The sequence below is a fragment of the Cygnus atratus genome, chromosome 5 (assembly GCF_013377495.2).
Source record: "Cygnus atratus isolate AKBS03 ecotype Queensland, Australia chromosome 5, CAtr_DNAZoo_HiC_assembly, whole genome shotgun sequence".
Classification (NCBI taxonomy): domain Eukaryota; kingdom Metazoa; phylum Chordata; class Aves; order Anseriformes; family Anatidae; genus Cygnus; species Cygnus atratus.
The window spans coordinates 11416379-11442248 of NC_066366.1; the positions used below are offsets into that span (position 1 = coordinate 11416379).

The window sequence follows — 25870 nt, forward strand, 5'->3', positions numbered from 1 at the left end:
GCTGATGCCTGGGGAAACCTCACCGGTACTGAACGCAGGAGGATGCTGGGGGTGCGGGGGGTGCGGGAGCGGGGCGGGGGGGGAGGGAATGGGCCGAGCTTCCCACGAAAGGAGGCTATGTGCGAGGTGAAAGTACATCAGTGCCGGGGAAAATAGCCTAGGGGGCACTTCGGAGCGAGCGACAGAGCGGAGAGATTGCAAGGGGCAGGCAGCAAGAGACAAAGAGGAGGGAGGACATGAGCGAAAGGAAAGGGAGAGGACAGGGGATCAGCTGAGTGAAACCGAGCGAGAAAAGCCCTTCCCTTGCCGGCACGTCCCTGGGCAGCGCGGACAGGTCCCCCCCCCCCGTTGGCCAGAAGACAAAGAAGCAGCCAGCCCCATGGGGAAAGGGGGGGAGAAAGGCGAGGAGTCGGGGGAGTGCAAGGCGCAGATCCCCTTCTACACCTGGGAGGAGATCCAGAAGCACAACCTGAGGACGGACAAGTGGCTGGTGATAGAGCGCAAGGTGTACAATGTCACCCAGTGGGCAAACAGGCACCCGGGGGGCCACCGAGTGATCAGCCACTGCGCCGGGGAAGATGCCACGGTAAGGACCCCCCGCACGGACACACGCGTGGCTGCCTCCAAGCTTCACCAGCAGCCTCTGACAGGTCATTTCCACCCTCACGGTTACTGAGAATGAGCTTTTTTTTTTTTTTTTTTGCACGGCCGGCTGCCTGCCTCCCTCTCCCCCACCTCTCTAACACCTGCAGCTCATCTCTGCTCTAGCGCCGAGGAGCAGAGCGCTCGGCGCGCATTGATGCGACTCCTTGGCAGCCAGCTCCCTTGAGCCAGGGCAATAACATCTGGAAGAGTGGGTTGGTAAAGATTGCTCGGCCCTGCTTAAGCCCTGCTGCTTGTCTCTGTCTCTTGTTTGTGCTGTCTTTCGATGCTTCGTAATCAAAGCGTCCAGAGTCCTCCCCTCTCCAGCGCACGATTATGCGAGCTACGCCGAAAACAAACACAAGAAAGGGTTAAAAGAGTCCAGTCCGCGTTTCAAAGATGCTTCTGTTGAACAGCGTGAGCTTGAGGCTTTAAAACAAGGAGCTTTTTAGCTTTTTCCCTGTGGAGAATTCTCGAGAAAATGTTGTTGCAGGTTTCTACAGGGCAAAAAGAAAAAAAAAAAAAAAAGTTTGCTGCCACTATAGCTGCTCCTGCGCTTCATAGCTGGCTTGTTTCAGCTCCCTCTCGTGTTTCAGCAACTTTTAAAAACAAAAAAAAGGAACAAAGTGTTTCAGAGAGTGTTGTCTGCAGTTTCTCCCACAGCCACCTACTTCAGAAATGCATACAGGGAGCATGTTCTCACCCCCCAATGCTGGCCCAGAGTTAATAAATTTAAACTGCCTCAGAGCTTTTCCATGGGCATGGTAAGCAGCAGAAGGGATCGAGCTGTAACTTTAACTGTTTATCTGCCACGGCTCTTAACACTTTTAGCAAGGAGGCTGTGCATGTGACAGAATGAATTGGCAAGAATTACTAACGTTTTCCTTTCCTTCTCCATTTGCCTGAGGTCTGTGGTTATTTTCCACTGATTTCCTTGAAGCACTGAGATGCATTTTGGTGTTCCTGTCCCCTTCCAGTAAAACCTCTGAATGAAACGCTTTCTCCCTCCAAAAGAAGTAACTGGGTGAGGATTTTCTCTGGGCTACATCAGTGCAGGGACTGCTGAAATCACAGGAGCTGGGCTCCTGTCCCCAAGAATTTACTTTAATACCTCCACTAGAAATCAAAAAGTATCTGCTATTGTATTTGTCTCTGATCTTTGCAAGGGAAACTGAAACAGATTTGTGAGTCTACTACTGCTGATCCTTTTAACTTCTCTTACCAGCTCTCCAGAATACCTTGTATCCCACTATACTCAGAGCATACTCCAAGAAGACGTGGTCTTAAGAGTGCTCTGAAATTGTCCCTTCCATCCCGAGCACTGAAATGGAATTGGTATCTAAATTCCAACTTCTCTATGACAAATCACATTTTAATACGAAAAAAAAATCTCGCATTCAGAGTGAGAAATCCTTGTCCTTGAGCCTGTCAAGGCTTTACTAACATGTCTCATTTTGAGTTGCAAGATATCACAAATGGAAGAGCTTAGGAGGAGGAAAAGGCAATGATAAAAACTCAGTTCAACATGTTTGCATTCCTAATTCTCGAATGGCTTTCACCTTTCTGGAATTCCCCTTAGCATTACATGCAGTTAGGACCCACAGTCCAGCAAAGGTGCACCAAAGGAACTTCAGCCGCTTTTCCATTTATCTTTTACCAATGCTCCAGAGGATCAGGCGTATCAGTCTATCACAAACTGCCCACAAACAGACTCACTGAACTCTACATCCATGTTCTTAAATAACTTGGTTGGTGATGCGTGAGCTAATTCATTTCAGGATGCTCACAAGATAGCTGACTGAAAAGCTCCACGACAGCTTTTATGCTCAGCATGCTCAGCTGATGCTGATCAAGTCAAGAGTGCCCAGGCTAGCTTACACATGAATTTTCTCTACAAGTACTAACAATATTAGGCATTCATTCATTTTAGGCCATACTTTAGGACACTGATACAGCACACCAGACTGGGAGAACACGTTCTGACATCACATCATGCACAGTTGCTTTCAGTAAATGAACAAGACTTAAAATATGAGCAGGCACCTTCCAGCCTCTCTGTTTTAGAAATGTTCAAGGATGTGAAAGAATGTCTTTGCACTGACTGCACTGAGTACTTCAATGCTTATGTACAGCTCCTACCTCGATAAAGTAAAGCTTTTTTCACAAAAATAGCTGGGATAATTCCCACTTCTCATAAGACACATCAGTTTATCTGGACAATAGACCACCAAACTGAGAGGTCAGGTGTAAATATCATGTGGCTTTTTCCAGAGTCTATCTTCCAACTTTTGCTCTCTATTTCCCTCCAATACAGATTTGAGGACAATTCCAATTTTCAGGACCTATTTGTAAAGGAGACACTTGAGATATAGCAAATCAAAAAGCAATTTTTCCTTCACTATAGCTTTCTCTCTGATGATGGTAAGAATATTAGGATATGTTACTGTCTCTCCTGCTTGGAGACTATACTGAAAAATCCCATTCTCTACCCAATATTACTTTTCAGCCACCTCCAGTGAAGGTGAAACTTTCCTACTAACAGCACTTTCGACATGGAATAGGCTCAAGATGGCAGGGAAGTAGGAGATCGTATATAGTATATATATGTCTATATAGTTTTAAGTAACAACCGTGCTCTGACATGCATGCTTACATCTCTGACCAGTTTCAACCTTTACTTTTCACCCAGCCAAGGAAGAAGGGTTCAGAGATGGAAGAGACCTCTCCCCAGAAAAGTCATGACAGAGCATGTTTAGAAGACAGATGTGCTACTGCCAGGGAAGCCTTAGGTGAACAGAAATACCTTCTAGGCAGTGAGGCAGAAGCTGCTGTTCTGAGTCACCCTGCCGCTAACACTACACAAACCTGAGTGATCTCCATCACAGAGATAAACAGATAGCCAGCCAGACCTCCGAAGATTATTTTCCCCCATTAACTTGAACAATACTGAGACAACATTCTTCAATGCTTCCTAAGTGTTCACCCTCTCCCTCTCTACCCTTCTCCTTTTTTCACCTGTCATACTTTTCATCTCGAAATGGTACAACCTTGCAGCAGGCACAGTCAGATACTCACTTCCCCACTATTCTGGTCTTCCCTCCCCTTTCACATCTTCTGCAAACTATACCAGGGAAACTCAAATTGTCTGCAGAACAGAGCTGTAGTATCAGCGTTGCTGGCCCTGGAGTTTTACCTTCGTTTTGGCACCAGTAAGGTAAAATCAATAGACAACAGTGCAGTCAGAAAGCACTGGTCTCACTCATGCTTGAAATTGGGGTAAATTTTGCCAGTGTGGCAGTCTTCTTGAGTAGAACAGGACAAACTGATCCAAACTTTCCCCCGTGATAACAGATATTGCTTTGTTTCTGAAATTGTTTCCGAATGGGATAGTTTGGACACTTAGCAATGTCATGAGAGCTGAGAGTAACTAGAAAAGTCCAGTACATTTCAGTTTGCCTCCCCCATGTGCTGTAATGACATTTTTTCTCCTCTTTGCATCTTCCCCCATAGCCTCTGGCATTTTAAGGCTTTTCTAATCTTTATAAGTTTATATATATATATAAATAAATAAACCTGTTCTCCCCATCCTTCTGTTGCTTCTCTTCTCATATATTATTTCTTTAACTTCAAGCTAAATGGCAGAGACCAGCTTTCACTCTCCTGCCTCATACAAGTGAAATATCTATGGTCCAAGTATTACTTTGAAGCTCAATCCCAAATCTTGGAATAAGCTGAAAGTTTCAGGACTTTGGTGGACTTTGGAACCAAAGTTGCTGGTGGTAATTATGAACACCAGAGCTGCCCTATTAATGGAATTCAGCTCACAGGAAGGTCAGCTAGAAACAATGAGCACTTTCCAATCTATCTTTCCCATTCAGAACAAGGGGTGAGATTTTAGCTGGTCCTTGGTTAGAAAATGGGACAAAAGAAGAAAGGCTGAAGCATGGTACTCCTGACTTCTTTTTTTGACCATACTTCAGTTGTATTTTACTTACTCATAAAATGAACAGCACAGGGATTTCAATACAATGAGAAAAGGAGGTCATAATAGCACAAATCATTAGCCAAGCTGTCTGATGAACCCGTACTTACTTGAACTACCCCTCCTTTAAAATCATGGGCCTTCTGGTCTCCATGAGGTCCATCGGTTTGCGCCTCTATGAGGAATGAAATATGTCAATGTTTCAACAGATGTGATTGAATCTTACTTGTAGAAGGAGCACAGTGAGCAAAAGAAAATAAGCCTTCCTCATAGCTGGAGCTCTCCTGCCAAAGACCATCTCACAGAGGAGGGCTGTGGTTTAGCGTGGGGACCCAGAGAGCAGGCAGTCATAAAACAGCATGGAACTACATCTTTACAGTTCTTCTAGGTGAATTTCTAGAGTTAATTCCAGTTCTGTGCAGTAAGGACCGTGTAAAGGTTTCTGAGGTTAGTGAACTTTCTGTCCCTACTGCTGCCTTTGGGGTTAAAATCCAAGCCATGCCATGTGAAAGGAGAGATGTGCAAGACTTCACTACTAGCAGCAAATGCATCAAATACATGCTTCCCAACAGGTATCTGCAGGACACAGATACACAAGAAGATATAGAATGAGGAAGGAATAGAAAAAAAGAGATACGGTTAATGCACCAGACTCATAAATGATGTTGCATGGAATAATCAGGGTCTGAGATGGTCAATTTTAGAAAATTTAGATATGAAGAAAAGGAATTAAAAATAATACATAACAGTACCTTGATAGGGTTAAAGCTTCTTTTTTCTTTTTTTCTGATTTCAGTACAAAAGGACTTACACTTATTATCAATACCCTTGAGGGTATGCAAAAGCACTTGTTCTGTAAAACCAAAACGTATAGTGATCTGTTAGACGAATTCATTCTCCACTTTGCAGTATGCTCTGGGTGAACATCAAATCAAACCCTATAAAAACCCCCTCTCCTGAATTGCCTCCAGGCAGCAGACTTTCAAAGGGAATTTATATCCTAGAGGGGATTTGCACAAACTCCTGTTGGCCTGCCTTCCAAGGGAATTAGCAGGACTTAGGTATTTAGGTGCTTAGGAAGTTTCCTGGTATGCTATCTAGACAGATAGAGAAAGGCACCTCAGTTCTCGCTGTTTATTTTCTACCAGGTAAGCAAATTCAGCAGCCTCTAGCAGATGTCTTCTCTACTAGCAGTATTGCATTGAACTCCAGAGATGGAAGTCAGTCCAGCTAGTCCTCAATCTCACATTTACTCACATTTCTATTCCAGGATGCGTTCCAGGCCTTCCATATCAATCCCACCTTGGTGCAAAAGTTTCTCAAGCCATTACTTATCGGAGAGCTTGCTCCAGGGGAACCCAGCCAAGACCGAGATAAAAATGTGAGTATTCTTCTGAGCTGGGGTTCATTGTGGGCATGCTCCACCATTTTTTTTCCTCTCAGGATGTCCTCCAGGATGTGGAAAAAACACCAGACAGATCGTGCAGGTGTCTTCACTACAGGCAGCTCAATAGAAAGAGAAAGATGCTCTGTTGCTGAACACCTCTGTGCAGCAATGCGCATAGATAAAAATGTGTGTGAGAGGGAGTTGAAACATTCAGACTTCTGTACAAGCATTTGTGCCATGAGTGGCAGAGCAATAGGTACTCGTAGGTGAGGTGAAACAGATGTCTCATTTCAGTGGGGTTGCTTAAAAGGAGCAACCCAGCAAGCACCTTTTCCATCCGCTCCATATCCTCAAGCCAGCCCCCGTACCCCTCCCAGACAGTTCATTTATTCATTATTCAGGCATTGTGTGTAGCATGACTAGTTCCTGCTACAAAACTCAATCCTGTTGCTTATGGCTGATCATGATTATCATAGAAATCATAGAAAAATCATAGAACCATTAGGGTTGGAAAAAACCTTCAAGATCATCTGGTCCAACCATCCCCCTACTACCAATGTCACCCACTAAACCATGTCCCTTATAGCCAGGTCCAATCTCTATATCGATATATTTGTATCGATATATTTGAATATATATTTTATATATATATATATGTGAATATAGTGTCGATATATTTGTATCACTCACAACAGAAGAGACAATGCTAAGCTGTATTAACCCTGGAAGGCTCTTGATGTACAATTGCATGCCAGCTAACCCACGTATTGAATAGACCACAGGTGCTCTGATATTGGGTGCTCATCACAGAAGGTTTGGAATTATGCTTAAGTAATAGGACTGAATTCTCTCATTCTCCAGCTGTCTCTAATACTTGTATAGCTCATTCAGACTAGAGTCATCAACAGATATGACTCTCGACATAGCAAGGTAGTGCTGCTGATTCACAGAATTCTCCTAGCTCAGGGTGCAAAAGGTCAGGACACAGGCTGAGGCCAGCCAGGGTGTTTATTCATAGGAAAGTACTATGAAAAGCTAGAAAGTAGTGTGAATATGGTGATTAGTACTTCCTTACTTCTAGAGTAGCCAACCAAAGCAAGAAACAGCCAAGGTCCTTAGGATGAAGCCTTCCCTGGACACATTCAGACTTACTCACAAGCTGCATGCTGTGCCTTACGTGTCCATTTGCAGTCCCAGCTGGTGGAGGATTTCCGGACCCTGAGGAAGACAGCGGAAGACATGAATTTATTCAGAGCAAGCCCTTTGTTCTTCTCTCTTTACCTGGCCCATATTATTGCAATGGAAGCTTTAGCTTGGCTAATGGTTTCATACTTCGGTACCGGGTGGATCACAACTCTCCTCCTTGCGTGCATCCTTGCAACTTCCCAGGTAAGAAGCAGTAGGCACAGAGCATACCGGGTACTCAATGAGGTCAACGTGCACTGAACTTTTCTTATTAGACCAATACAAACAGGAAAAACATCCACATCTTCCCCCACGGTGCCTTCTGGCTGCCCCTGGTGATTTTGCATCACACGTTTTTCTTGCCTCTTGGGCCTTTTGTTCTCCAGGAGATGGAGGCACTGATCTCTTCTCCCTGAAGACCATCTATAACACCTCATGCTAGACATTAGGAAAAGGTTCTTCACTGAGAGGGTGGTCGAGCACTCGGGCTCCCAAGGGATGTGGTCTCAGCACTGAGCCTGCCAACATTCAAACACTTTTCTAACTGATTTATTTTCCATCATCCCAGACCCAGGCAGGGTGGCTGCAACATGACTTTGGACACCTGTCTGTCTTTAAGAAGTCTTCCTGGAACCACCTTGTCCACAAGTTTGTGATTGGACACATGAAGGTAAAGGTCACTGGGGACACAGGGCACTGTGGAAATAGCTGCAGTCGCTTTGACTACATCAAAGCAGGAAACTGCAGCTCTTAGCCTTTCCTCAGCGAGCAGATGCAGGGAGGAGAAGTTAGGGAGCAATTGCACACGGAGCTGTTGCATAGAAGAGAGAGATATGAGAGCACAACTACAGCTGTTACAGAACACAGTAATTCCACAAACCTCAGCAGAACTGCTCTAATTTATAGCAGCTGAGGACAGATCTCATTAAATTGCATAAAACACTATTTTAACACCCTGTCATATTTTCCACATGCTTCCCAGTACGGTTTAGTGTTTTTTTAAGTGTCCCATCCTGATATATCCCATCCATTCAAGGTATTATCAGAATTATACCATGGGCAAGGTCCAAAGCAGAGAAGCATTTCAGCACCTACTTGCAGTAGGAACTTAAGCGGGGTAGGACATACCTTTGCCCATTCTCCTAAACCTATTTTGCATTGCCTGGCTCCTCCTGCGCAGTAGAGGGAAAGCAGCATCAACAATCAGTAAGACACCAAGTGGAAATAGCCTACCATTCAGCTACTCATAACAACCTCACTTGTAGGAAGATATTGTGAGATGCAAGTCACCGAGTGTATATTTATGGCCTGTTCTTTCAAATTATTTGATCTTTAGTGAGGGCAAAACAGCCTGGCATAGCTGACACGGGCCCTCTGAAACCAGCAGTCTCATAGTAACTGCCACCATAGCCACCTACTGCTATTATAAAATAAAATATTAGTTTGGGCACAATCAGAGTTGCACTGTTTTAACGCAACTGCCACTAGAGGAACTGTGCTTTTGCATGGATTAACTCCTTGTATCTGCCCAGGGCGCCTCTGCAAACTGGTGGAACCACCGTCACTTCCAACACCATGCCAAGCCCAACATATTCAAGAAAGACCCAGATGTGAACATGCTGCATGTTTTTGTCCTTGGAGATACACAGCCTGTTGAGGTAAGGCAAAGTGGGAAAAAAGTGGAAAACTATTGTCCTAAAGGGCTTCAGAGAATGCTTGTACAAAACCAGGAATTTGTCAGTGTTGCTGGACATGACTTACAGAGTCAAGACTTCCAGCAGTGCTGAAGAAGGACATGCTTCTCCCAGGGACTTCATCTATCTATTGATTTCTGACAGGAGTTTGGCCTTTACACCCTCCCAAACCTTGGGTTGAAGAGCAATATTGACTGTATAATTCCCTATCCATTTCCTATGCTGACCACAGGAAAAAATATTTGGGGATATCTTGGGAAAAGTAATGAAGATGGGACCATAAAGAAAGTAGAAAGCTGAAAAAGAAAACTTTCTTCTGTATTGAAATATCGACATAAGGGGGAAATGTGGTGTTTCTCAGTACTTCATTGAGAATATTTCAAAACCGATCTTCCATTTCCACATAAAATATCTTCCAATATTACTCCAGTTGTGCTCCAGACAATCCTGACAACGTCCTCTCCACTGGAGCCTTTGCCATGCATGTGCGGGGATACTGTATTGCTTGCATACACACAGAAATTTCCTCCTGCTTTTTTTTTTCCCCCTTTCCTTTTCTCTTTTTTCTTTTTTTTTCTTTTTTTTTTTTTCCTTCTTCTATTTGAAGCACAATCTGTGGAGATTTTGACTTGATCTGAGAGTGTAAGACACCAAAGCTGATCTGATTTGGGCAGGTGAAGTATACGGAAAGTTTCTGCTGGTATAAGCTAGTCACAAATGATCACACTCCTACCTCACTGTGGAGATCTTCAGACATCATCTAGCCCTGAATTTTAAAATTTACACAAAGACTGGGGTCAGAGCCCGACCAAACGTGAACTCTTTGGGTTACTCTAGGTTACTGCAGTCATCAGCTAGAACCGTTTTCTTACACTATGTACCAACATGCTACACAATGAATAACAGACTGTGTTAAGGTATTTTGATTCCATCTGTCCATTCCTAGAGCCAAAATACTTACCGTCTATTTTATAAAAACCTACACAAAGAAAATAAACCATTGGTCTTTAAAAAAAAATTGAACAAGCATTTCTACCTAAAACAAAACCAACACCAACAAATCTGAAGTACAGCACGGAAATATAAAATGAAAAAAAACTAATGCTTTCTCAGCTTTTACCCTATTAAGAAAGTAACCCCAGACATATGCTGGGGACATACGTGCTGGTGTATGGTCGTGTATAGAGAATGTCTTGCACACACAAAATTTTTAAGAGGCAGAAAGGTCTCTTGTATATGACTAAAATGGAAGACTTCTCCTGGAGTATACAAAAGCCACTATCTAGAAAACGTAAATCAGTATTAAGCTCTTCACTGTATTGGTACATCCCAATAACAACATTGGACAATAACAACATTGGAAAATATTGTGCCTGATAACTGTTTTTTAAAGTAGACTGTGAGTCTACCACTTAAAGGAAGAACTGAGGATGTAGACATTTGTAACAACAAAGAAAACTGGATCTCTCTCCTACAAAATATCAGAAATGTTAGGTCAGTGTCAGTCTATCTCAATATTCTTTCACACTTGCACATAATCTTTTTCTAGAATAAGCCTAGCACACAGCCTTTTAGAGTTCAGAACACAGTGAATTCCTTTTCAGTAATCTTGTAGTGCCCAAAGTTACCGTTTCCTGCAGACTACAAGATTTTAGTGGTCACGAATAGACTTAGAATAGAGAGAGACACGGGAAAACAGAATGGAGGAGAATGGACGTCATAGAACTGGTGATCAACCCAGGGGGAAGGATCTGACAAGTGGAGAGGGAAGCAATAGGAGAAGCAAGTCAGAGGCCAAAAGTAAAAATAAAATAAAAACAGCAGGGAGCTCTGCTAGACAATAACACAGTTCAGGTGACTTGAAGTCTGAGGACAGCAGGCAAAACTCATAGGGCCTCCCTGTGCAGGAGACCCACAAGGGCATTGCATATCAGAGGGCAAACACAAAAAAGAGAAGCAGCACAGGGACTGTCAGAAACATCAGAGGGGTCAGTTATGTAGATATCTGCACACACACTCAGGGAACAGCCAGCTGTTTTGCTTCAGACTGGCCAGGAGGTCACCATGACCTTGGCTTTGGAGATGTAGTATAAGTGGAAAGAGTACTGTTTATAGTCCCTGTTCTTTCGGTCTGCTCTGACCAGCAAGCATATTGGAAATTCACTGGGCACTCCAGTCCCACGCTCAACCCTCAAGATTATAAGGAAGTTCTTTCTACTGTATAACCAGAATATCCCATCCTGAAGTTTAATGTGACAGTTGCAGCTGTTCACTAGGAACTATGGGGAGAAATTCAATTCCTCTTCGGTCAACCATCACTACTCAGACTTAATCTTTTACGTACTTGTTTTCCTGCCACTCTTCCTAGTAGTATATCTTTACTTCCAAAATCTACTGATACCAGTAACCTCCTGATTGCAGCAGACTTCGAGTACAATGCATTACAGGATGCAGGCACCTGAATGCACTGATCTAAGTTCCACATGCTACTGCTTATTTATTGGTGCTACGAGGCTTACATTCACTGCAAGCTGCTATGCTGGAAGCAAAAAATGTGAGTTCGCAACAAATTAGTTCCTTGTATGGACATTGTTAGAGCTCAAAAAAAGACACTTCTGTGTAGCTCTAGATAAGAAGATAAGGTTAGGAGACCAGTGAAAACAAGGAGCCAAGAGCACCTGAAGAGAAATGGGCACCTGCAAGAATGCAACAAAGGTCTAAACCTGCCTTTGGGGGAACTTTTCTGCATCTGCTGCCCATAGGTGAACCACAGTAACACAGCAAGCTGCAGAACAGCTCTCAGTGACAGCACGGTAATTCTTATATCAAACTAGTGGCGCAGACATTGTAGATTTAAACATATCCGTTTGAATTATTGTCATATGAGCAAAGGGCCACACTAGTTTTCCCACTGCTGTTAAAGTAAGGTTTTACGAGCCACCAGGGCTCATGGGGCTGATGGCTGCAGAAGCCAAAATGGATCAGTGCAGGACATCTGCATGGAAGACTAGCCAAGGTTCACTGTCTTGCTCTGCCGTTGGTATCCTGCATAATGACTTACCAAAGGTCATATTTCTTTATGCCTTACATTTGTGTTGCTAATAACGAAGACAATAGCAGCTCTTAGCACAGCTGCAGGCATGGCAGAAGGTGTAGAAATGCATGAAAATGCCCCCAGGCTCACAACAAGAAATTATCTGAATATCAAGACAGGAGGCTTTAAAAAGGAATTTACACATAGCACTATTATGAAGTCACGATATTTAACCATAGCAAAACACTTCCTAGCTTTACTGGTGTAGGAGTTCAGTCAGAACTCTCCAGACAATAAAGAAGTATTGCAGAGAATCTTCTCTTACATGTGGGGGTCATAGTCCAAGACTGAGCTTTCTTATCTGTGTCCTGCAGTATGGCAAGAAGAAGCTGAAGTACCTGCCTTACAACCACCAGCATGAGTACTTCTTCCTCAGTGAGTATCTGCACAGTGCTCCTCCTTTTTGCCTTTGCTGAGGGGAACTGAAAGTCTATTGAACTTCCCAGCCCCTACTGTGTTAGCAAAGTCCTTAAAGTCTCAACTCGTCTTGCCCTTCCTAAGACCTCCAGTCTCATTAATGGTCTACCTGTGCAGGTCTCTAAATCAGTTGGGAATTTCTCACTGATGTCCAAGCATCTTTCATGTTGGCAGCAAGGCAAGCAATTGAGACTGGGAAGTAATCTCTGTGCGAGAGGCTCAATGTAATGACTGCATGTGGTCTGTCGATGCTCTTTGATAAGTCAAGATGAACACTTGTGAACCAGAGCCTCCTTTCTTCACCAAAAGGCAACTGCCCCCATCACCAGTACATCACCTCTCTTACCAGTGCTAGGACTTCCCTCGAAACAGTTCCTAAATCACTCGGTCACTCTCATGTCACGCGCTTTTCTGCCTCTCTGACGTCCAAAATATTTCCCTTTGCTTTGCAGTCTTCCCACCTCTGCTCATCCCCGTGTATTTCCAAATCCAAATCATCTCAACCATGATCAAGCGCAGGTTCTGGGCGGTGAGTGAAATGTTCTCTCAGTGTTTGTGGGGTCCAGCTGACTTGTAGGAAATGACACTTGAGTAGGGAGAGGCCAGTCATCTCTCCACCACAAAGAGACCTGGTAAAGGGAGGGTGTGAAGGTATCACACTTTTTTCTGCTAATTTCCCAGTGTCTTCTCCGTTACCAGAAAAGCCGTGTTATGTGAAATAGGCTAAGAGATGCCTGATGTTTTCTCTCTTCCCCTAGGACCTAGCCTGGGCCTTCAGCTACTACATGCGCTATTTCATCACATACATCCCATTCTATGGCGTTCTGGGATCCCTGTCTCTCCTCACTTTTGTCAGGTAGGAGATACAGGAGCTCCCTGCTGCTCTCCCCTCCCTCCAGTGTTGGGCTAACCAAGTCTCAGCTCTGCTATGGGCCCCATGCCCTCCCTGTTTAGATTCTTTGCAGTCATTTACCTCACTGTGCATTATCCTGGGTATTCTCACTGCCTCACGTTCTCCCTATCATCTCCCAGTGCTACTTCCTCTCAGCAGAGCTGGAGCTGGTGCTCAGCACTTGTGATGGTTCAGCCAGGATTCTCCTTTCTTTCCTCATTCCCCATGATGCCTGATTCCAACACTTTCATGCATTTTCCACATCGTCTGAGGCTGGATAAAGTGCCTCAAGCCTCCCTCTTCCCAGCTCACTGGGAAGGTAATTCGTGGGCCCTCTCCTGAGCGCTGTAAGTGAAGTGCTCACCATTTCTCCCAGTGCAGGAAAGTGCATGGCCTGTACATTACATGCATACATCATTGCTTCTTCACAGAGGTCATGGCCTCTGGAAGCTGTTTCACACCACAGATCAGTGTTCCTGCCCCTACGCTCCAGTCTGACCCCTCCAAAGCTACCTCTCACCCCTCAGTATATCTATGGAGAAGTGCTTGCTGTGTATCTTGATTTTTGACTGGTCTTCTGGCCATTTATCATTAGCAGATCTCATGAAGAGCTGCTCTTAGTACAGAAACAGTATTAATTTGATTACTGCTGTATGACTGATGAATGGAAAATTCAGTGAGAGACACAAAAACATGAACTGCCAAAATGAATCAGGCATGGCAGAACTTTGGAAGCTTACTCACTGGATGGTTACACTATTCCAGATAGCAGTACTGAATACATATTTCTGTCTTGTAATATCTGCAACTCTTCTGGCTAATACCAAAGAATGGCATTTAGTCCCACAGTCAGTATTAGCAAAACATTTCATCACAGTGAACAACATTTTCTAAAAAAAAAAAAAAAAAAAAAAAAAAAAAAAAAAAAAAGAGTAAAAAGAAATAGCAGCAGATGCACAAAAACCTTCACAAAACATGAAGATTTGCCTCCAAAAAATTTAATGTCACTGTTCACGACTTCAGTTTTCATAGCTTCAAAACACTTCAGTCCTAAGAAAAACAGGAACTACAAAAGATACACATTTGTGTAAATGCATAGCCAACATTTTTGGTCTGGAATCAAGCTGACAAATTGACAACTGACCTATTATTTCAAAAATGTTAATGTTTTGATTAAGCTAAAAATGCAAGGAATATATTCCCCTTGCAAAATTGTTTCTAATTCATCATGAAGATTCATCAGGAGATAGTTCCCTATTAATAATAGCTCTGTTATACTGAGTCAGGAAGAGAAGAGCCCCAGGAGCTTTAGGGAACAATGTTCCTTTGTACTCAGCTCTCCCATTGCTCAGAGAAATATGGATACGTAAGGAGGGTCATCATTTTCCATCAAAATATGTAAGGCATAAAGTTAAACAAAAACACGTCGTTTTGTTTTGACCCTAGACACACATAGTTTGTAGAAAGTTAAGATTGTTCTAAATAGCTGATGCATGACATAAACAGTCTCATTCATCCTCTAGAAGCTAGACTAAAATACTGAGGAAAAACAAATACCCATCAAAATCCAGACTTCCAAACATTTCCGAAACCACTCTCTTTAATTAGCTTACTCCAGTCTGTGATTATATGCAATTACTGCTGGTGAAAGCAGAGATTCAGATCATCTGCTATGTCAGAAATCAAGCCTACAGACTAGAACAAAGATGCTCCTGGATAACTACCTTGCCAACATACACCTCAGCCTCAGCATAGAAAATCTGCATTGGATAAAGTGCATTGCTGCAGACTGTTCTACTAGGGCTAAAAATGTAGTTTTAATACCATAAGCAACAAATAAGCCACATTAAAGTGATTGCCAGCCCAGGTCAGACTTCAGAATTACAGTAAAGGTACAGAGAGAGCAAAGGTGGGACCCCTAGTGTGGTAAAGTTAACACCAATGGGCAGGTGGATTTTGAAAATAATCTGTATCCAGCAAGCAACTGGAAAAATAAAAACAGTTCAGAGAACTTCTAATCAGGGCTCGGTTGTTTTGTTTTGTTTTCAAGTACTTGGATCATCCTTATTTACAGAAAGGCAAAATTAGCAAGAAAGATCAATCTACTTCTCAGGAAGGAGAGGGATAGCTCAGTAGGATGTCCTTCTGTAAAGGTAATCATAATTACATTAGTCCCAGAGTTATAAAGACAGATAGAGAAATTCATTGCAGAAGTGATTCTCTGTAGTTTCCCTAGGTAGAGAGTTGTTTACTTCCATACCTTGGAGTAATACTTTCCTCACATGCAGTATCTCCTGCTGCTCCCTGTAAAACCCAGATTACCTCAGATCCTGGTCTGCAATATAAATTGTTGTGCTTTTTCTCTGTTTGTTTCTAAAGGTTTCTGGAGAGTCACTGGTTTGTGTGGGTCACCCAGATGAATCACATTCCAATGGAAATTGATTTTGAGAAACACAAAGATTGGCTCAGCTCCCAGGTAACTAACTGGGAGGGAAAAGAATATCTCTGACTCCACTCACCCCAAACTGGATTAGAAATTTACTCAAAACAATGGATGGATTACCACTACTTCCAAGTAATTCCCCCCCCCAAAAAAATATACAAAATACTAGTATAGAGTCTCTATCCATTAACTGTCCCATAAAGTTGTTCTCCCAGAGTCAATAATGCTGATTCAAGACATGAAAGCCCAAACTTCTGTTTTAGCTTTGACAATCAAAAGATTTCTTTGTTGTTCTTTCTCATTTGAGGCAGTATCAGGTTCAAGCATGATTTGACCTTCCTGTGGTATTTGTAGGCACACACATGAGCAAATAGAAGAGCCTCAATGAAAATCAACAGTTAACTCTAAATGCTATCTTTGGCTGCTGTAAATCAACGTGTAATCCCTGTGCTGAAAATATATCAACCCCAGTTGAAGAGACAGCTCAGTATATTTCTAAAGTTTACAGTTTTCTAAGGGAATAAGGACTGAAATAAAAACCATCTGCTTTCTGAATCTCTTTAATGCCTGGTAAGATAAATGCACTGAAAGTATACTTCTTATCTGTAGTGGACCAAGTCCCACTCAGACCCAGAGGATAGTGGCAGTAACTTTGACACTGGCTATATGAATTTGGTATAATTGAGCTGAGAGAAGAAATAACCTCATGTTAATTAGTATAAGTAGTAATTGTAGTTGTTAGTGGGGCCTTGAATACGGGCTTTCAAAGTCTGCCAGGCAATTTCATAGAATTACAGAATCATAGAATCATTTATGTCGGAAAAGACTTGTCAGATCACCTAGTCCAACCTTTAACCTAGCACTGCCAAGTCTGCCGTTAAACCATGTCAGTATGCACTATATCTGCATGTTTTTTGAAGACCTCCGGGATGGTGACTCAACTACGTCCCTGGGCAGCCTGTTCCAATAATTCACAGCCCTTTCAGTGAATGATTTTTTCCTAATAACCAACCTTATCCTCACCTGACACAACTTAAGGCCATTACTTCCTGTCTGATCACTTGGTGGTTGGGAGAATAGACCAGTCCCCACCTCACTACCTTAAAGCCTCCTTTCAGGTACCTGTAGAGAGCGATAAGGTCGCCCCGAGCCTCCTCTTCTCCAGACTAAACAATCCCAGCTCCCTCAGCCGCTCCTCGTAAGACTTGTTCTCCAGACCCCACACCAGCTTCGTCGCCCTTCTCTGGACTCTCTCGAGCACCTCCATGTCCTTCTTGTAGCGAGGGGCCCAAAACTGAACACAGTACTCGAGGTGCGGCCTCACCAGAGCCGAGTACAGGGGGACAATCACCTCCCTAGCCCTGCCGGCCACACTGCTTCTTATACAGGCCAGGATGCTGTTGGCCTTCTTGGCCACCTGAGCACACTGCTGGCTCATATTCAGCCGACTATCAACCAATACTCCCAGGTCCTTCTCGGCCAGGCAGCTTTCCAGCCACTCATCTCCCAGCCTGTAGCTCTGCTTGGGGTTGTTGCGCCCCAGGTGCAGGACCTGGCCCTTGCCCTTGCTGAATGTCATCCCATAGGCCTCGGCCCATCGGCCCAGCCTGTCCAGATCCCTCTGTATAGCCTTCCCACCCCATCTTTCCTTCCCTTACGCCATGATTCATTAAAACACCTAAGCATTTTTAAATTAAGTATGTTAATTATGTAAATCATGTAAATCTTAGTAGATCATACACTTATGGAAAGAAAGAGTGATGGGGTGGGGGGGTATTAGGAAAGCAAAAGATTATGAACAAGAGAAATGTGGCAGGGAGCAAATGCAGGTATGACCAAAAAAAAGAAAAAGAAAAGAAACAAAGAGATAAACCTTTTTGACACTGACGCAATTTTATGACAACTTCAGGGGTGAGGAGAATATATCTCCTGTGGTAACCATGTAGAAGTCACAGTTTAGCCAGTTAGAAGTCCAAGAGGATTTTAAGAAAGACTACCTAACTTGACAATCAAAGGTATTTTTACAATAGCAGGGGTAGCTAAGAAATATTTCTCTATTATTCAGATCTTATGCTGAAAGCACACTGGACAATAACTAGATGGGATGCGGAAAGTAGGCTTCCTGCGTCCATGTTTTTTTCTTCCTGTTTCCCATCCTGGTACTGTTTTTAACCATCTGATCTTCAACCAGATAGGCTGAGATTTAGGAGCCTCTAGTTGGGCTGATGTGTCACCAAATGGGACTGTCTCCCTGTATTGTCCCTTGACCACTGTTCAAACCTGTAAAGGCACTGTCAGCACAACAGCTGACAGCAATCCCTGAAGGAGGATTAAAGCTCCCCCTGCTGCGATCAGCTAGCTCAGAAGGGCAGCCTTCTGCACTCTGACAGCTCAGCAGTGGAGTAAGACACATTTCATTCTCTTACCTGGCACAGAGAAGAGGAGCTTTGTGCTGATTTCAGGGTGAGGCTTCACTAATATTCACAGCTGCTTTCTTGCCTTCACAGTTGGCAGCCACTTGCAACATCGAGCAGTCCTTTTTCAATGACTGGTTCACCGGGCACCTGAATTTTCAAATTGAGCACCAGTGAGTATGGACCCAGAATCATTTGGTCATTACCAGATCATCACAACACTGTACTTGAGGCAAGGAAAACTCTGCTAAAGACATGTGTGAGATGAGACAGAATCATAGAAAAGCCCAGGTTGTAAGGGCTCAGAGATCATCTGCTCCAACCCTTCATGATAAAAACAGGGCCTGGACAAGATCGTCCAGCACCTTCTCTAGCCAAACCTTAAAAGTCTCAGGTGTTGGAGAATCCACCACATCCCTGGGAGGTTATTCCAATGATTGATTGTTCTCACAGTAAAAAATTTTCATCTGATGTCCAATCAGAATCTCCCCATGTGCAACTTGTACCCATTGCTCCTCGTCTTTTCCACAAAGCTCCTAGTAAAAAGAGAGTCTGTCTTCTTTGTAACCTCCCTTTAGATGCCAGAACATCACAGTCTGTACTACACTCTTAGATTATGTGGCCCCAGGTGCAGGACCTTATATTTGTCTGTATTGGCCTAAAAGGACTTCAGTGTTTCATAGCTGGAGGCAGCTGTGTAGGACTGCACACGCTGCTGAGTACTAGGTTTCAGGAAAGATATTAAAACCAGGGCCATGCCTGGTCTTCCCATTACCAGTGACAAATCAAAATATAAAAGAGATGTCTTCTAGGATAAAGCTGACTGTTTTGGAAGCCAACTTAGGAAATCTTCATTGAAAAGTACAGGGCAAGGTGATCCCAGATTCTAATACCTGCTTCTCTGTTCCATAAGCTTCCAGAGATGGAAAACAGGTTCACTGACTATCCGATTTGGCAAGAAGAATGAGTTCTGCCCAAAGGAAACGGACAGCTATCTCAACAGTCTGGGGCTGTTTCCTCATTCCTGCTCCCCTCACATTCCGGCTGTGTCCTTTTCTCATAAACTGACTTCCATTATCTCTCTTGAACACAGCTTTGTTCTGAGACACACCAGCAGCAGAATGAATGCATTCAGTTTTCACAAGCTACTTGGAAGCAGAGGACTGTAAAGCATGGATCTCTCTCTGCCTCTTTTTCTTTTGTCTACTTGTACAGCTTGAGGAGGAGGCATTAATAATTAGCCCCTATGAGGAGGCAGACAAAGATGCCCATCCCTTGGGATTAGTCTCTAGAGTTTTCTCAGGTTTGTTTTCTCTTTCTCTATTCAAGCCTGTTTCCAACAATGCCACGGCACAATTTCTGGAAAGTTAAACCTTTGGTGAAGTCATTATGCGCCAAGTACGGAGTCCAATATGAAGAGAAGCCTCTTGGAAAAGCATTTGTAGACATAATTGGGTAAGGACCTTTTAACACCATCTGCAGCCTGCAATTCATTGCTACGTAAACATCCTATGTATTTTTCTACAGAGAAGTCAGGACGCTACAGATCCTTGAAAGACAGCATGGCAGTATTTTGTAACCTCGTTTCACTAGGGCAATAACCTTCATATCACAATCCAAGTAATACCTGCAGAAATGTTTTTCAGCAGAAGTGACACAGCTCCACTGATATAGGGGAGCAATGTTAGCTGACAGCAGTTGGGAAGCTGCGTCACTACATCATGGGAGAAGAAAGAACTAGCCCCCAGAGCAGCTTCTGCAACCAGAGCACTTCTGTCAAAGTGCTTAGTGAAACCAGCAATTAGATCGGCACTAAACTGATTTAATGGGGACTTTTTAAATCATATCCTTTTTAAATGTTGTTCTGACAGCTGGTGATTCTTGCCTTTGGAAGATAGCAGCACATCTTCAGGCTGCAAACTGAGGTGACTCAAAGGGGAATGAATCAGGTTACAGCCCATACCATTTCCTATTTGAGCCATGCTAGCAGCAAAGGACTGTTCCCTAAAAGCATGAAGATTAGACTAATTGAGCATTGTCAGGCCCTCCCAACAGAACTGGAATAGGAGGAACTGCAGATAGTACAATGGGCATCACCTGAAGATCTTGCTCTTTGAGTCTGAAACTTCGGGGGGCTAAAGAGCAAAATAGCTAGCTCCTCTTACTCTGATATACTGAGGAAAGACATTTAGTATCCTAAGGATTCATGCCCAGATTCAGTAACAGACTAATCCTTTGTAGGAACAAAACGACAGAGGCAAGATTCACAAGCCAAGCAAATTTCTCTTCATTTTTTTCTTCCCACAGGTCCCTAAAGAAATCTGGAGATCTATGGCTGGACGCTTACCTCTATAAGTGAACATGAATCTTAATGGGGGGTGTGAGTGATTGGGAGGGCTGGGGTGGGTGGCGAGGGGGGGAATCACATTTGTCTTTTACTGCTAGATTTCAGTCTGTATCTACGTGCACAGTTTGAGTGGAGTTTCCTGTCTTGTGAACTGCTACTGGTATGAGCTCGGGCAACTTGTTAAACCCAGACAGATTTAAAACGTGCTCGGCCTAGTCTTCAGAGGATGAGACCCAGTGCCTGTATTGCACAAAATGGACGGCTGGGGTAGAATGGAGAGGGGGATTTAAAAAGGGGGCATTTAACATCTGCCCTCCACCTTCTCCTCACTAAAGATTCATTCTAGCTCTACCTAAAACACACAAGGCCTGATTTAGACACATATGACTTGTCAGGCTTCAGCGAGTGTTTGCAATCCAAGGACGCTCGTGTCAGCTCGTGCCTTTTTTTAATCCATGTTTGTGCAAAAGAGGCACTCAGAAGAGAGTTTCACTTAAAAATAACACAGTCTGTGATCACCATCACAACAGGAGCTCAGGCGGGCTGTGTTCCCTGCCAGCTCTGCCTACAGGAATCACACTCTGTGGGGACCAGCAGCTGCTGTATGGTGTGGCTTTCAGTCCTGCTCAGAGCCCTACTGTGCCTTTGTTGGTTTCTCTGTTTTCTCTCCTGCCTTTCTTTCTCTAATCATAGCATCTCTTCAGTAAAAGCTGTGATATTGACCCTGAACCATTAACGTCTCAGCACCTTTCGGTCAGGGTTCTTAATACAGGACTGTGTCTGTATTTTTATGACTAGCCCCGATTTCTAAGTGTCCGTCAAAGATCTCTGGGCTTACATGGTATAATATCTCCTTTTGGTAGAGGGTCTATTTTCTTTCTTTAATGAGCAACAGGCCTGGCAGAGCATTATAATTGTCAGTAACTTACTCAAAAACAATCAAACTGGAAATAAGACACAAAACTTACTGATTGCCACCCATGCCCCACTGTAACCACAAATGGTCTTTTCACCTGCAAGAGCAGCTGGGCAGTGTACTTCAGCAACACCCAGTTCTGCCTGTCTGCACATGCCTGACATATACCAAGACTGTTTCTGCTGGTCAGAGGCCAGGACTGTGTATCCTTGTCCTGAGACCAAGAAGGAGCTGCCCAACCACTCGACCTGCTCCCCCAGGCCTTCTGGGGAGGGGTATGAAAACAGAATTGACCAGGCTGTGTTGGTGATGTGAAATCTTCTACAGAAAGCTCTTACAACATTTTCTGTCCAACACCTAGTTGCCAAAATCCATGAATGGCTTAACCAGAGGTGTGGTTGAACACCTTCCAGGTGCTTCACTAACAGACAACGAAGCCCACTGCAGAAAAATCAAGGGCTTTTGATTCAGTTGTAATACAATAGAAGAGATATATGCTCTAGTTTATGATAAAGGACCATGGTTTCAAAAGCAGCATTCCAGTTCCAACAGCTTGTCTCAGCTCAAAACATGTTTCCTAGTACAATAGGGATACGCTAATTATTTGCACGTATCATCATTTTGTTCAATTCTGAATCTCGATTCTGACTATCAAGTCCTTCAATGCTAATGAAGTCCCACAAAATCAGCAAGGTTCTGCACGCACAGAGACAACTCCAGGACTGTGGCCAGACACTTCCAAAACCATATTCTCACCTCCCTCTTTGGAGAACAAGATGAGATTCCTGTGCTTACAGAAAGGAAATGCATAGGTAGGACTGCAACTTAACCCAGCTACTAATATTTGAGGTGTGTAAAGGGCTTCCTTTCGTGTTCTTGTCACCCCTTACTCGAGTATCACCATGAATAGTTAGGACAAAACCTTGCTGGTGCCTAAAACTTGAAAAGAATGAGGAGTTTTTATAGCTGATTTCTAACAGCATACGCAGTAACATCCTTCTGGACACTGTAACCTCTCAGACAGGCAATAACAGGCAATTGTGGTTAGCTGTATTAAGACTGCCTTACTACATCCATTTGTTTCTGACTCCTTGAATGTATCTCACTGCCTCTGCTCCAGCAGGGAGAACCACAAACACACCAGCGGTGCAATCTTTTAAACACCCAGCTTATTTTTCTGATAGCTTGTATTTTTTTTGCTCATTCAGTTCTTGTTTCCAAAGCAGATGTTTCCTGAGTACAGATGCTTCTTCCTCCTTCGCTCTGTCCTCTTTTGTCTATCTTACCTTTCGTGTTGGGGAAACCATTTGCTCTTTAACACCTAGAAACTTTCCTGCAGGGAACTTGTACCTCTGCCTAGGTAAATAGTGCTGCTTTAGCAGTTTGGCTTCTGACCTGCCTGCTGGAAGGACTGTTTTTCTGCTAAAAATCCAAAGTACTTCCAACCTAACAGCCTGGCCTAACAGCGCCTAGCAGACAGCAGCTACAACCGATGATGGCTGAAGGAACCTGAGAGGTTCTAGGAGAGCAACCATGCTGCAACAGTCTACAGAAGGAAGGACCTTAGGCAAATGGGCTTCCCCCCCCCCCCAAGACCATAGGGCAAGGTACAAAAGAGAAGAAAAGAGGGACAGGATAGATCTTGATATTAGCTTTTCTCCCTGCTACTTGATTTTTTCAGACCCTCAAAAATTCCCCTTTCATGAAAAAAATTGTTCAGTTGCTCAAATCCAGAAATAAAAAAAATAAAAAATAAAAAAGTGTAGTGTTATAGTCAGAAGTGACGTCCAAGTCTCATGCACTGTTCTTGCTATTGCAAGATAAAAGGGTCTGCTCTGCAAAGAACAGGTCACCAACACTTTTTAACCACCAGTTTGTTCTTTTATTCATTGTACTTATATGTTCAGAAAGTTTGTCTTGTGAAAACATAAGAAGCTGGTGACTATGCCAAGCAAAGCCTCTCTGGCGGCATTACTCATGTAGTTTCTTCCCCTCCCTCCAAAAAATCCCAGCCCACTATCATGGAAGTCAAACTGTTATATAAGCACATTAATGTACGAGTTCTCCATCCATTAATCAGATCAAACAGACCCCGACAAAAAAAAAAAAAAGGACATCTGGAGAAATCTGCCTTGTTAAAACTGTAAGTAGCACCAAAGCGAAATCTGATCTACAGATGTTTGTGGAGTTTCAGTAAAACTGCAAACTTGGGCTGTGGATGGATGTAAACTTCACATGGCCTTGCATGGCTTTGTCCCCAGGGCAAAAGTGCAGCAATCCTGGTGAGCTTCCCTTTGCAGTTTCCAATTAGCCATCAAAATTATATAATTGCTGTGCTGAAATTGCAGTTTTGCTCCAGCTGAGGACTAAAACTAACTAGTTTCTCTAAAAATGAGTGGATTTCATTTCTCTCTCGAAAAACCTGCAGAGACTTGCAGATAAAGTCATCTGAGCCACGTCGCTGGCTACAGGAGCACTTGCCAGCATACAGAAGCTGTGAGTCAGAAACACAGCTTGTCTCAGGTCCAATAACGAAACAATAGTCAGGAAATGACTGACTTCGCTTCTCTTCAGTCACTCGTTAGCAGGGCCTGGCATACAAGTGGGAGCCCCAGCACGTTCAGAGAGGCTTGGAAGAGAAAGACATTAACTAAAGCAAGTGCAGGAAAGGCAAAAGAAACCTCTGGGCAGGAGAGATATGGGCATGTATTTTGGAAGGAGTAGTACGGAGCTGGGAGAAACGTGCGAAGGGAGCAGGTTCGGCAGCGGTGCATGAGTGGGAGAAAAAGCATCAAGGAGGTGGACAGAGAAGAAAAGGCGACTTGAAACCAGGTGCCCACTATTCTCCCATTAATTGCTAGTATCTGACTGGCTACAGACACTGGTTCTGCATGGATGCACAAGGTGAGAAATGACAGAGCACAGGCACAAAGAAAATGGTGGAGCCTGGCTGCAGCAGGGGCGGTCAGCATCACTGGACATCTCGTAAGGAACTGGATCTTGCACTGAGCTTGTCCTCCCCCGGGTGTCAGAGCAGGGACAGTACAGGGGTAACACACGCTGTGCCCTTACTGGGGTGCCTCCTTCCCCCACAAAGCATCCTGGCTAACCTTGGTTAAAACCGTGACCTAGATCTTCAGCAAACAGAAATTAATTCTACCCAAGGCCATGGGTCAGCGCCAGCTCTGTGAACTAACAAGGAATGTAGCCCCATGTTTTCAGGGAGAGGCACGATGGGAATGAGGGTACTCACACTGAGATTTTCCTTTAAGCAAGAATTTAACAAGTCTAAGATCCCAACTTTTTACTGAAAAAAAGCTTGGGAGGCTCAGAGCACCAGCAGAGCCTCATCAGAAGGCAGCTTCAGGCACCATCTCCTTGCTACAGGGGATGTAGAGGATGCAATCTCTTCTCTGATCACACTGACTGAATTTTAGCTCTTCATTAGGGCAAAGACATCCTTTTCTTTCTGTAAAAATGGCCATGTTCCAGCCATGGCCTCTTCCAGTAGATGCTTTCCTAAGAAAGCCTTCCTGAGTCCTAACATCTCAAATGTTCTTTAGAAGTTGTTAAAAAAAAAAAAAAAAAAATCAAACCCACATTCCTTGTATGATGGCTCCTGATTATTTCACTCTTCAAAAAATACATTTCAATAACTCAAAATGAACTATTCTTTTTTCCTGGCGTATTCTACGGCTCATTAAAATCATAACCATTTGTTGACCATAAAAAATGCTATATGTGTTTTTTTCAGTCGTGTCCAGAGTCACTGCAGTGCTGTTGCGGAAAGCCTCTTTTCCATTGCACAGGGTGAAATTAATGAAATTACTTTTATGGCATTGACAATAGACAGATTTCTTTGCTACCCTTCACAAAGCCCAGGAACAGTAGCAATGTCTTGGGAACAGTCACCAAATAAAATGATTTATTTCCACTGAGAAAGATTTGTCCAAACATTCAAATACAGTCTCCAGACACTTCAGGGAGGCAGAGGAGGAAAAAATAATTACATGAAAACTTCTGTAGAAGCTTCTTGCAATTTGTCTGAAAGACACTTTTTTCCTACCCCCTAATGGCTTACTATAGTGTTGTAGCAAGCGGCCTGCAGTGGCTTTTCTAACTGGCAGCTTGATCAAGTGGAATCAGTGGGCTTCAGGTCAGCCCAGGGGCTTCAGTGCAGTCACGTTTAATGGAACTGGGAGCCTGTCCTTGCAAATAAACCTACCTGAACTGAATCACCAGCTGCAGAGGCACATAACAATGGACAGAGTCTGTGAGTAGGAACCACATAGGCTGTCCCAGATCAGACGACAAAGTGATAAGTCAGGGGAGGACAGTCTGTGGTTACCTGTTACATTAAATCAATACCACTTTCCCAGAGTACACATTAATTGCTTCATAGGTAAACTCATTCTGCACAGAAAGCACTCCATGAGAAGTCATAGAACTCAAAACAG

General features: G+C 43.6%; 1 protein-coding gene across 2 annotated transcripts; it reads left to right on the forward strand.

Annotated features, from left to right (window-relative positions):
- Positions 1-25004, forward strand: FADS2 (fatty acid desaturase 2). 2 transcript variants are annotated; one of them, XM_035549983.2, is made up of 12 exons: positions 83-586; positions 5895-6005; positions 7203-7400; positions 7765-7866; positions 8729-8854; positions 12299-12359; positions 12854-12930; positions 13160-13257; positions 15673-15769; positions 18244-18323; positions 19480-19605; positions 20458-25004. In XM_035549983.2, exons 1-12 carry the CDS (start codon positions 380-382, stop codon positions 20507-20509), a joined length of 1335 nt encoding a protein of 444 aa, XP_035405876.1. In that variant the 5' UTR covers positions 83-379; the 3' UTR covers positions 20510-25004. The 2 variants fall into 2 exon arrangements, with proteins under 2 accessions (XP_035405877.1, XP_035405876.1); XM_035549984.1 differs by lacking the exons at positions 15673-15769; positions 18244-18323 and having other exon boundaries at positions 1-586.
- Positions 25005-25870: the final 866 nt, after the last annotated feature.

What these genes read in the sequence shown, in the direction of transcription:
- FADS2 (XM_035549983.2), top strand. Translation starts at nt 380, where the DNA reads ATGGGGAAAGGGGGGGAGAAAGGCGAGGAGTCGGGGGAGTGCAAGGCG. An exon ending in GCGCCGGGGAAGATGCCACG is followed by an intron (nt 587 to 5,894) that starts GTAAGGACCCCC and finishes TTTCTATTCCAG; the next exon opens with GATGCGTTCCAGGCCTTCCA. An exon ending in TCAAGCGCAGGTTCTGGGCG is followed by an intron (nt 12,931 to 13,159) that starts GTGAGTGAAATG and finishes CTCTTCCCCTAG; the next exon opens with GACCTAGCCTGGGCCTTCAG.